At 38.7% G+C, this 12,636-nt stretch overlaps 1 protein-coding gene across 1 annotated transcript in view; it reads left to right on the top strand.

Moving 5' to 3' along the window:
* LOC136835268 (dyslexia-associated protein KIAA0319-like protein) overlaps positions 1-12,636 on the top strand; it is a 93,374-nt gene that overhangs the window by 40,372 nt on the left and 40,366 nt on the right. The window contains 2 exon segments of the mRNA XM_067098548.1: positions 2,169-2,313; positions 9,088-9,199. Of these exon segments, the coding sequence (XP_066954649.1) occupies positions 2,169-2,313; positions 9,088-9,199 (257 nt within the window).

Here is a 12,636-nt window from a genome sequence, read left to right as displayed (position 1 = left end):
GAGTAATGTAATAATGTAAAGTGTTGCCAAGTAATGTGATTGAGTAAACTTTGCATTGGCTACAATGAGTAATGCAATAATGTAAAGTGTTGCCAAGTAATGTGATAAAGTAAACTTTGCGTCCTCTTCCATCTTTATCGAGTAGCATGATAAAACGTAAACATTGCATTTGCTACAGGACCAATAATATACAGGCAGTCCCCGGTTAACGTCAGGCTCGGCTAATGGCGATCCGGTTTTACGGCACTTGACAAGCGCTGATAATTGGGTATTGGCGCCAGTACATACCTAACAGAGGCGTCAATAACTGAAAATTGGCGCTTTTCGGTCCTGATAAGCCCTGAAAATCGCTGAAAAAAGCGCCGAGTACCAATTTTAGGTTAGTGGTGATTTTACGGTTATCATCACCCAAACGGAACCCCGTCGATAACGAGGACTGCCTGTACTATATCTCCGCAAGTCTCAAATAATGTTTGTTAGGAGTTGAGATTTGTCTGTATGATGGTACTTAGTGTACTTCAAGAATTAATTAAAATCATTGTATTACGCTTTCCTTTGCAGAGAACTGAAAAGTGTAACGGCAGAACATAGTAGGAGAGAATTATGCAAGGAAGGAGACATGGTTTGCTCGTTTCTCCTTGGATTTTAGTCAAGGACAGGGACTCATCCCATCCAAGATCTGGATCTTTTTTTCTTTTTCCCTTAGGAATTTTACGGACATCCATGTCGTCCAGGAGTGCCAGTCAACACCCGAGCTCATAGCTCGTCTGGGGCCCTGCTCTCTTGGCGCTAACAATAGCCTGGCACCGCTTTGTGTAGCGTCAGCCCGTTTTAGTACCCAGTACTGCTCACTGGCTCTGTGAGGAAGACTAAGTTTTCCTATCCATTTTTGAATATTCAGGTTCAGTCTCCAGAACCTATGGTGCAATGGAAGAGAACTGCACCTGCTTCCTCTTACTGAACTCTGGCAGCAGCTGCCTGGCACCAGCTCGTTCTCTGAGGCCAGGCTCTCACTGGCTCTGAGGAGAATTTAGAGAGAGCTCTACCCAGCTGGATGGTATGGTATTGCCTAAAAAACTGGTAGTCCCCAGGCCATACATACCCACAGCAAAGAATTAGGACAAGCTCGTCTGGATTCTCTGATTAGAACATCTTGCCCTTTATCCTAATGGACTTTATCTTCTGAGACACGTTCAGATTTAGGAGAAGCATTTTCCTCCTCCTAGTGAAAGCTAAAGATGACTAAATCTCCTTCAGAGTACATAAAGAAGACCGATCTTTAATTACGGGCCATATAGAACTAAAATTGAAACGCTGAAAAGTTTGACATTTTTTGCATATGCGGACGTGCTGAATTTTTGCTAAATTTTTTGATAAATTTTATTTCCTCCAATTCATTTTTATTTAATCTATGACTAAATCTCCATCATCAGAGTACATAAAGAAGAATAATCTTTAATTTGGGGCCATAGAGAACTAAAATTGAAACATTAAAAAATTTGACATTTTTTGAATTTGCAGACATGCTGAATTTAAGTAGAAGTTTTGGCTAATTTTGATTCCCTCCAATTCTTTTTCATCTTATTCTATGACTAAATATCCATCATCAGAGTACATAAAGAACACATCATTAAATTGGGGCCATAGAGAACTTAAATTGAATCTCGAAAAAATTTGGCATTTTTTGCATACATGGACCTGCGGAATTTCTTCAGAATTTTTGGCTAATTTTGATTTTCTCCAGTTCCTTTTTATTTCATTCTGTGACTAATTCTTCATCATAAGAGAATCTGAAGAAGACTAATCTTTAATTTGGGTCCATAGAGAACTAAAATTGAAACGTACAATTTGACATTTTTTTGCATGTGTGTTTACTCACACTCACACCTAGACTTTTCCTCACTGTTGAGTAGTTATTATGAAATTTTAAGAGACTTGACAAAACATGTATAAATTAGGTTTATCCTGGAACAAGAAATAAAACATTGCTCTCATTGTAAAAAATGGAAAGAACAGACATTTTCTCTACTAAACTGCTGCTGTTCAAAAAATTTTTTGTAATCTTGATAATGGTTCCATTCATATACAATATACTGTACTAGGATTATTTTATTTTGACATGGGTTTGTACTCTCAGTTAGTTTTTTACTATTTATATTACATTTTAGGACACAAGAACACCATTTCTTCATTTGAGTAACCTTGAGGAAGGTCATTACCAATTCATTCTTCGTGTAACAGATGGAAATGGACAGTCATCTGAGGCTCCTGTCTATGTATATGTCCAAAAACCCAACATGAATATTCCTAAAGGTAAGATTTTTTTCTGCAATGATTTTAATAGTCTTAAAAGGTAAACTAATGCACTGGGGTATCTTGCACTTTTAGGATGTTTGCATCTTAAGAAATATATGAGGCACTCAGAAGTAAAACAAAGCATAGTGTCATGCTCGGCAGTTTCTGTTTTTTTCGTAGATCACTATTTTAAAACTCTGTGATAGATTCAGACATTCACTTGAACATATCTACTGCAATTAATTAATTATAAAAACTCAACAAGAAATATTTGGATAAAACCAATTGCTGTGCAGATGGCTCAGTTTGAAGTTCTCTTACTTTCCAAGCTACCTCACTCATTACTGCACTAAATTGAATAGCTTAATGCAAATATCATATGCACATTGGGTTGTTGATTTTGAGAGGTTTAGGTGAAGGGAAAAGGGTGTATTAGTATGATGTGCTTTAAAACTAGTTACAGTTGAATAAGTAATTACAATACGTAAAGGCATAAAACAGGTTTGACTTAGGAAAAGCCTATTTTCGGTAAGGAAAAACCTATTTTGGTAGCTGCTGTGGGTTCTCAAAGGAGTTACACTCTCATGGTTCCCCCAAGACTCCATAAGACAGACCAACCAATTACAAAGAATTCTCTTGTAGTTGGTCCCAGTTGTGAAATATGCTTATTGGCACAAAGGGTAGAATATAAAGGACTCTCCAGGATAGAGGTGCCTATCTACAACAACTACTCATAATCTCTCGTCTTATTCGCACAGATGGCAACAGCATAAGTTAACTGTCTTCATTACACATCAGGTCTGCTAGATAAATGTTAACCGCAGTCCCATGCCTTTCATCCGGGAAAGTGTGTGGGTTTGAGAACTCACAGCAGCTACCAAAAATAGGTTTTTCCTACATCAAAACCTTTTGATAGATCAATCGCTGTTTGACCCCAAAAGATTCAAAAGAAATTGACAGGTGACAAAATGGCTTACCTCCTAATAAGTAAATCCCAACAACCCAGATTAATTTTTGGTGAGGTATAGCCACAAGTTATTAACCTTTGTCTTTATTCCAGACACCCGTAGGGTTTGGCAATAAAGAACAGGAAACAACACACTAACCAATATACTCTGTGTATTATTTTTCATGGTTCAAGGGTGGCTTCGTAATCATGTTGGGTCTGGCTGCAGGTTGTCAATCGTTTTCTTTATTCTGGCTACCCATTCGGACTGGCAATAAAGAACTGGAGACACATGGAACTATAAATGTATTATCCATTGTGTTTCTACAGTGACTTTACCTAATTATGTCAGGGCTGGCTGCAGGATTATTGTGCCGCCTTCATCAATATTTCAGCATGGCCACCACTCTCTTGGCAATAGTGTTTCAGGGACTTTTGATTCAAGGTAAAGTTACAGGTTGTCAACCATGTTCTATATTCCGGATACCCATTAGGTTCTGGCAGTAAAGAACAGGAGACGTGAAACTATACTGTAAATGTATTATCCATTGTGTTTCTACAGTGACTTAGCTAATTATGTCAGGTCTGACTGCAGGATTATTACGCCTTCACCAGTTCAGGAATACTGTCTCTAATAACCACTCCTTATGCTCAAAGACTTCTTCGAAGCAAGCATTTCCGAAGAAAGTTAACAATGTACTCACTTTCTGGATGTCATGCGACTTAATAAAGTAGTGAGGGGTCTGCCTTTTTCATGAGGGCCACTAAAATAATTCTCTGCCCATATAGAGAGAGTGATTTGTTAGTGCTAAGGTGTAGGAAAAATAGGGCCACCTGGGAGGTTTGCTGTGACATCTGTGGAAACCTTAAGTGTTTGAACTGGGCATAATATTTTTTATATGACATTCTGAGTTCCTTTATCATTCTTGGCCAGGAATGATAGGCCAGGAGACAACAGCAAATGAAAACTAAGTGTATGAGTGGTGAATTGTTGCCCTAGTCTAAGAGGGCCCAGTATGCTAGTCTGAGCTCCTGATGCCAAAGTAGTCAAGAAGACCACTTTTTGCAGCATACGAGTTGTATTTGTGTTGGCCTGTGAACTGAGGGGATAGCGGGAGTCTAAGAACCTTATTCAGGGACCAGGTATTGGGAAACCTTGCAGGAGCTGAACTTTGCAGTGTAAAAGACTGGAGAATGGAATTAACAGTTTCTATATTAGAATCAATGCAAAACCATAGGGGAAGGGTTCCTGCCAGTGCTGCCATGTATGCTGTGATTGTTGAAATAGCAAGGCACTTGACCTCAAAATATAATAAAATGTAAAACTGTTTGAACAGATTTCAACTGGGCTCAGTGTGGAGGTAATCTAACCATATTTTCCATACAGACTGGTATATTGGATAGATAAGTCTGTAGTTGTTGCAGTAGGTTCTTAGCAATGTTAGGCAAATAATCTTCAGTGTAGACTAAATTTAAAATTCAGCGTGAAGGTCATGGCTCAGAAGGTAGGATGCGTAGATGACTTCTCCTCCTCCTGTATGAATAGAACGACGGATGACATTGGAATCTATTCTTTCGCATGTTGTTGAAGAAATAAGGAACCAATAACTGTTTGGCTAATTCAGGGCTACTAAGCAAGCAGTTTTGTTGAAAACTAGTAGATTGTTCAAAGCTTTTGAAATCTGGGATAATGAAGGAAAAAGATATATTGTCCTCTATTTTGTTCCAGTCTTGTAAGAATGTATCTCTTGCTGTGGCCTGAATGTCCAGGTTCAGAGACACGTACACTGGATGTTGATGGTTCTTGCATGTGGCAAACCAGTCCACTTCCGGATTGTGGAAGCATGTTAGCAATTACTGATTGAGAGGAGCTCAGCATGAGCCTAAATTTTTGATATAGGACAAACAAAATGTGGATCCCTTTTGGAGGTTTCAATTTTCTGAGATGGAAAGACAGCCAATAGCCCTAGGAAGCTGGTATGACACTCCCTCAGAACAGATGACCATCTTCCTCCTAACTGACAGTCCTCCCAGTGGCCTCCCCAACCTGTCAAGGAGGCATCCGTATGTAGTATCTTCCCAAACTCAGACGAAGGCGATCACAAAGCCTTTTCTTGGCATGTGAGAGCCAGACTTTGTTAAATCCTACAATCACAATCTTAGGATTAGATCTACCACAGACCCAAACTGTAACAGGCCCAGATTTCATTCCAATTGTTGTTTACTTATTCTGGCTTAAGTGCTTTGGGAAGAGACAGCTGGCTGCAAAGAGTAGCCCAACAAGGTCCCAGCCTGAGAAGAGGTCTGCTGGATGTAAGGTAGGGCTTGTTCCTATTAAGAAACTTTTTGACTGGAGTCTGTTGACTACCACTCGCAGGTTTGTCAGCACTCTTCTCTGGTGGCTCCCCAGATTAGCCAATCATCTAGGTAGGCCACCAGTTAAATCCTTCATTCTAGAGCTCCCATAAAAGTTACAAGAGCTCCCATAAAAGTTACAATATTTATAAAAATTTATGCAAACAATATGTTTGTCCAAATTTGACTGGTCCAGGACCACGCTTCGTTCGGAGGAATGCTTCTTAGGGACTCTGAAGAGTAGTTGCAAAGAAAGCCATCTTTCTTTTTGGCACCCTTTTAAAGGGGAATCTGGGTTTTGGAACAAACTACTTTAGAGGAGGGGGATGTGAAACCATCTCTACCCTAGCTTGTGGGTTTTAGGTTTCACAGTAGCTACCAAAAATAGGTTTTTCATATGTCAGAATTCATTTGTTGATACTGTAGCTGTTACTCATCCTCGGAGCATATAAAAGAAATTGACAGTTGATGAAATACTCTTGAGAAAACTTCACACAAAAAAACTGTCCATGATCAAGTCACGTGAGGGATCACCTTTCCTCTTTTGTTCAGTATTCCTGTGAGGGATTAACAGTGAATAAGGAGGGGTAAAGAACCTGTATGTCTTTTAACTTCATGATAATGAGTTGGCTTACCTACACATGTTTGGATGGGATGCAGGATAGCTGCTCTGCCCTGGCAATGTCTCAGAAGTACCATGACATCATGAGGTCCCTTTGCTTTCTTCTAGGGGGCCTATAGGGCCAGGACTTTCTGTACCACTTAGTGGCACACACTGCAATTGCACCTCTTCAATTTCATGCCAGTAATATTTGAGGAACACTGTCTCTGATAACAATCCTAAACTTGGAAACTTCTTCAAAAGAAATATTTCTGAGAAAAGCCAGCAAGATGCCCACCTTCTAGACATCATGGACTCACAGAAGGAATGGGGGTCTGTCTTTTTCATAAAGCAGTAAGAGTGACTTGTTAGTAGTAGGATTTAAGAAAAGAGAACCTTCCGAGATGTCGACCACTAATGTGGGCAAACCTGGAGTGACTGAACAAGGCGTAATGCCTCATCCTCGAGAAGAATAAGGATTTCCTGCTCAGTGGGTCTCTTTAGGGTAGGAATGATGGGCCAAGGGGTAACAGCAAGTACCAGCAAGGCACACAGGTGATGAAGCATTCTCCTTGTAAGACAGCCAAGTTTATTGATCCAGGCTCCTAACACCATGGCAGTCAAGAACACTTTTGGAGCATATGGGCAATTTTTTTTTTATAGGGACCACATAGGAGACAACAGGAGTTGAAGAACCTTATTCAGGGACTAGGTAATAGGAGTTACTGGAGGAACAGATCTCTGCAGTGCAAATTACCAGGGGGAGGAAGCTAAAGACTTCAGTATTGAAGTCTATGCCAAACCCAAACAGAATGGGCTCTAATAGCACAGCCTTGTGTATGGTAATTGTGGTATGGGTAAGGTTTTTGTCCTCAGATGCATGAATCAAATATTTAAAGGTTTCAGTTGTAATTTCAACTTGGCTTTCTGTGTGCAGCTACACTTTCCAAATGGATTTCTAATTTAGAAAATCCACATGTTCAGTAGTTGCTGTTCAGAAAGGAGGACGCTTAGACAACTTTATCTCTTGTTGTTTGAGATATAACATGGCAGTGGGATTGATTTCCTTGTATGTTGTAGCAGAACAAAATAAAGACTGTGGAGCTAATTTGAAGCCATTGGGTAGGTGGTTCCATTGAAGGTTAACAATTTTGAAGTTGATGGTTCTCCAGTGTAGCAAATAGGCTACACAGGTTGGCAGTTACTTAGAAAGAGAATCTGTCAAACATCCACTTTACTGAAGCTGCCATCTGCCTCAGCGGGGGTCTTTTGTCACACTGTAAGGTGGATTGTTGACAAGTGCCACTTCCTTGCCTGAGGCATCTGAAGGATATACAGCATGACTGCATGGAGAGGAGCTGAGCAGGAACTAAGATGCAGGTCCTCTTTAAAGGCTTCAATTTTCTGAGAAGACAAAGTCTGCCATTAGTTCCAGGAAATTGATGTGACACCTTAAAGTGGGTGACCATCTCCCAGTTACCTGACAGTCTTCCTGATGTCCTCCCCAACCCATCAAGGAGACATCCATGTATATAACTACCTGTACAGCTAAGGAGTCAGATTGACTGGTAAGAGCATCCTTCCAGGTCCACAGATGAAGTATCTTCCTAATCACATGTATTAACTAGTGAAGATGATTGTGAAGCCTTATCCATGCATGCTAGTGCCAGATTGTTTACTTCCTTGAGTCATAGTTTCAGGATTAGATCCATCACAGATACAAACTGTATAAGGCCCAGGATCTGTTTTTACAACTGATAGAAACCCTGGACTGGGTAAGGAATCCTTGTAGATCTTTCCTTATTCTGGCCTGAGTCTGGCTGGGGAGAGACAACCAGCTGCAAAGCATAGCCAAACAAAGTCCAAGCCACACAAAATGCCTGTTGGGTGTGGGGCAGGACTTGCCCAGGTTTGTCAGGAAGCCTTTTGACTGGAATCTGCTGAATACCACTCGCAGGTTTCATAAGCACTCTTCTCTGGTGGTGCCCCAGCTAGCTAATCATTTAGGTAGCTACCAGGTAAACTCCCCCTTGTCTGAGCTCTGAGACAACTATCACTGCCAATTTCGTGAAGATCCTTTGGGCAATGTTTAAGCCAAAGGACATGACCCAGAATCTGTGTGTGTCTTTCCCTATCCTGATCCCTTTGAAGGGACAAAGGAAACATGCACCTTTCAGATCAGCAGAGACAGTTGAGACCCCGCGTTTAATGATCAAATGTACATGGGCAACAGTAGTCATCCGTTGTTTCCCTCAGTAGAGGGTGTAAAAACTAGATTTGAATGAAGTTATTTATTAAACCTAGGAAGGTATACAGTGGAATTTTAATTGATTTGACGCAAGGATTGAAATGAAGAAAGCACTTAGGGTTTAAATAAGATAAAGTGTGTGTGTGTGTGTGTGTGTGTTTGTGTATGTGTTTGTGTGTGAGTATCCGGTCTTTATAAAACAGTTATGTGAGAAGTTTAAGAGTAAAGGAAAAAAGCTGTGTGGTCTCATACAAAGATTCTAAGATATGATGTGGAGGATACTGAGAATTTGTGGTAGGCTATAGAAGGTAACTTGTTGAAAGTAATTTAGAATTTTATATGAAAGTGAAGTTTGTTAGAATTTATGTATATGATTGACTAGTTTACTGTAGAAGTGGGTCTGAGACAAGGTGTGGTATGTCTCATTTTTTGTGAATGGATATACATGAAAGTACTGCACTGTAAATGGTATTTAATTCACATTTATTTGATTTTGACATTCAGAAGATTTATTTGATCTATGATGTTACTTTAAGTTTAATACTGCTACTGTACTGTACTGTAAATGGTATTTAATTCAAATATTGCTACTCCATTTTGAAGGTTTACAGTACGCATATTACTAAAGATTTCCATTTTCAGCAAATGCTGGAGAAGATTTACGAATCGTTTTACCAAATACCACTGTCATACTGGATGGTAGCCAGACTACAGATGTGTCTGCTAACACTCACTGGTTTTGGAAGCAACTCAGGTAAAAATTTCACAGATCATATGTTGATTTCATTTAGAAATAATTTAAGAGTTGTAATGGTATAAATTTAAGGCTAATGACTTACAGTAACAAACAGTAAAGGTTAATCTTATGGATGGCTCCTGCAACCACAAATGTGTGAACTGATGAGGTGGTACTGAACATGCAAAACCAGAGGGAAGAAAAACTAGATGAGAAAAGAACAATGGAACTCGTGGTATTTTTCCAACCATGCATTCACTTTGTTTCATCACAAACCCATTAGTTTACCTCAGCATCACTGAATGCTTGCACAAACTTTGTGTCTAATCAAATGAAGAAATCTTCGAGTTCCACCTGGCAGCCCATGCATCGGGGCACCACGACCCTCTGGTGACAAATTAACTCACTGTGCAAAGATAGGGGAGAAAGGGGTAGTAGGTGTGTGTACTGTTTTTTTGTATGTGTGTGTTTGTTTATATATTACAGGCTGTATGTATAGTTACCTCAGTGCTGCTCTCTCTCTCTCTCTCTCTCTCTCTCTCTCTCTCTTGTCTCTTGTTCTTGATTATTTTATTACAAGTTATAGTACAGTAATATCCTTTTATAAATGTGAAAAAAATATAAACATGTTATTGGCTTTACTCATGTACAGTAGTGAGTTTCTTAGCGCAGTATTTTGTTTTTGTTTCGTGCATGATTATTTTATTACAAGCTACAGTATAATAATATCCTTGGATAAAATGTAAAAAAACATAAACATGTTATAGGCTGATATCTGTATAGCAGGGTGTTGCTTGGGGTGATATATAGGTTGTTCTTCTCTCTCTCTCTCTCTCTCTCTCTCTCTCTCTCTCTCTCTCTCTCTGCATTGTGCATGATTATTTCAATACAAGTTACACTACAAGTACACTACAGTAATATCCTTTGATATAATGTGGAAAAAGCATTAATGTAAAAAATATAGAAAAAGCTCTAATGAAGCCAAATGTCTGCATACCCTTCTCCAACCTTTCCACACAACGTTCCCACCCCGTTCTCAGCCTAGGAAACTCCTTTCCCAGACACCCACCTTCCCCAACAACCCACATTTAAGACAATTATAAAAATAATTTATGAAAATAAAAATATAAAAAAAATAATTTACAAAACATCATGTAGCAGGCAGCGCTTATGAGTGGCAGTCCCAAGGATGCATGTACAGTAGGCCACACACTATCAAACATGTATATCCAGCATCGCATATAGTCATACACTTAAACAATTTAAGAACGTTGGAAGGATTGACTGAGTTTGACATTCGTACATTTAAAATGTTTACGCCAAAGGTGTCTGATGCATATTGACATTTAATTTTATACCAGTTGCAGTCTGTACCAGTGTACGATCAAACATGTTTGATAGTTTGTGGCTGAACCAGCATTCATGTGCACACACACACACACACACACATCTGTTTTCATTTCTCTCTCTCAACACTCAGTCTCAAGAACAATAGCTGTCAGTTGTGCTTCATTTACTAATTCAAAAGTTTTTAGTAATCAGTAGTGCTTCATTTACTAATTAAAAAGTTTTAGTAAGCTGCAGTATGTTGACAGAAGGGGCACTTTCATTGTCAACAATTTGGCCAGCCAAAAAGACAAGAAGGGATATCAACTTGGAATTAAAACAGAATGTGATAAATCAGTATGAAGGAGGAAAAAGAGTAAACACAAGAGCACGTGACCTACAACTTCCAGATTCAACATTGTCAACAAGTCTTAAGGATCAAGAACGCATACGCGAAGCTGTGAAAAGGTTTTGCTTCAGTGAACTCTGTTGTAGTTACAAAGCAAAGGCAAGGGCCATTCCATGAAATGGAATTATGAATGGTGTGGATAGAATACTAAATTAAAAAACAAACACCATTAAGACTTATTACCACACAGGCAAAGGCTAGAAGTCTGTCTCAGACCCTTAAGTAACATGCAGGTGATGACTGTTTACAAGAATTCATCACAAGTACTGGATGGTTCAAAAAGTTCAAAAGGCAGCGAGAAAGTTCATAGATAGTTTTAATGAATTCATAAAAGAAAAAGGATAAAATACTACAATATTTCCCATGTAAAAACTATGAGTTAATACCTGTTCTCAGAGTAAACTTTAAAAAAACTCCTCCAGAGTACAGTAAATGCGAAAATGCAAACATCAAACGCATGTGCTCCACATGTGATTTTCAAATGTAAAAATGCTCTGTAACATTATGATGAAATGGAAATTGGTTGAGATCAAACTAGAGATTAGTAATAGTAAAGTACAGTACTTTCAAATACTGTACTACAGGATTACTGTGATGCAATATTCATCTGGGTCAATTGAAATAAGGTTAAACAGGTTTTATTTTTGGTGCAGTTACCACTGGCTTACCATCAAAGCGTATGAAACGTAGAGGTGAACATGGGCCAGGCAAATCACAAAACATTGAGATGAACTGGAAAATTAATTAATGAAGTGAAATATAATATTAACAGTGATAAAATATTCTCCTGTGTACTGTAAATATATAAGCATGTTACCCAGTTAAAACTAAAAAGAAAAGCTAAATGGTGTGTCTTTATGTAGGATGAAACGCCACATGTAGGCTAGATGCAAAAATGGGGTATGTTACACACACGAAAGGTGAGTTACACACATAAGGTTTCGGTGATATTACAAGGTGAAATGGGAAATCTGTGATTACAGTAAACAGAAGATTAATAATACTGTTTAATGCATTTTGTAAAAACAACAAACTAAAAGTCTAGTCTACAGCACGATATTAGTGGTGAGGGAACACGACAATGTAAAAACGCAAATTTACTGAATTCTTAGTAAAACAAATGAATACAGTATAATTATTATTGTAGAGAATGATAAGAAAATTACTGTACATTATAAAAATATACTCATTGTGATAAAACCATGGTAGGCTGTAGGTAAAAGGAGTTAGGCTATGGGGTAGCCTATATATACCTGTAGACTTCTGAAATGCATGCAAGAACTAAACCCTGTTGTAACTCGACGCCTACCTTTAGTGGAATTTAGTACTTGTTGCATTTTGAGGAGAAAAAACTGTCTTGGTACTCTACATGCAATCTAATGCATGTTTGTCTCAAGATGCCAAACAAAGTGCGCTAGTCACAGAGTAGCTCTCAGTTGGTGCAGAATCCATCTCAGTCCATTCTAACCTTTATTTGTGCGTTGTTTGTATTTTTATGAATTTTTTCTGCATACTGTATTTCATGCTTTGGGGTGAGTTTCATTTTTGGTAGAATATACTCACATTTTCAGTCAGTTCCTTTGACTAGTTAATAGGCCTAAATCCAAATGTTTGGCAGAATAAATGCAAATCACCTTACTTAACAAAGTTTACCAAAGGTATGGCCTGTCTAATACAGGCAGTCCCTGGTTATTGGCGGGGGTTCCATTCTGAGGGTGTG

Source organism: Macrobrachium rosenbergii, chromosome 55, assembly GCF_040412425.1.
Source record: "Macrobrachium rosenbergii isolate ZJJX-2024 chromosome 55, ASM4041242v1, whole genome shotgun sequence".
Classification (NCBI taxonomy): Eukaryota; Metazoa; Arthropoda; class Malacostraca; order Decapoda; family Palaemonidae; genus Macrobrachium; species Macrobrachium rosenbergii.
Note: the sequence above shows the minus strand (reverse complement) of the source record. Positions and strands in the feature narration are given on the sequence as shown.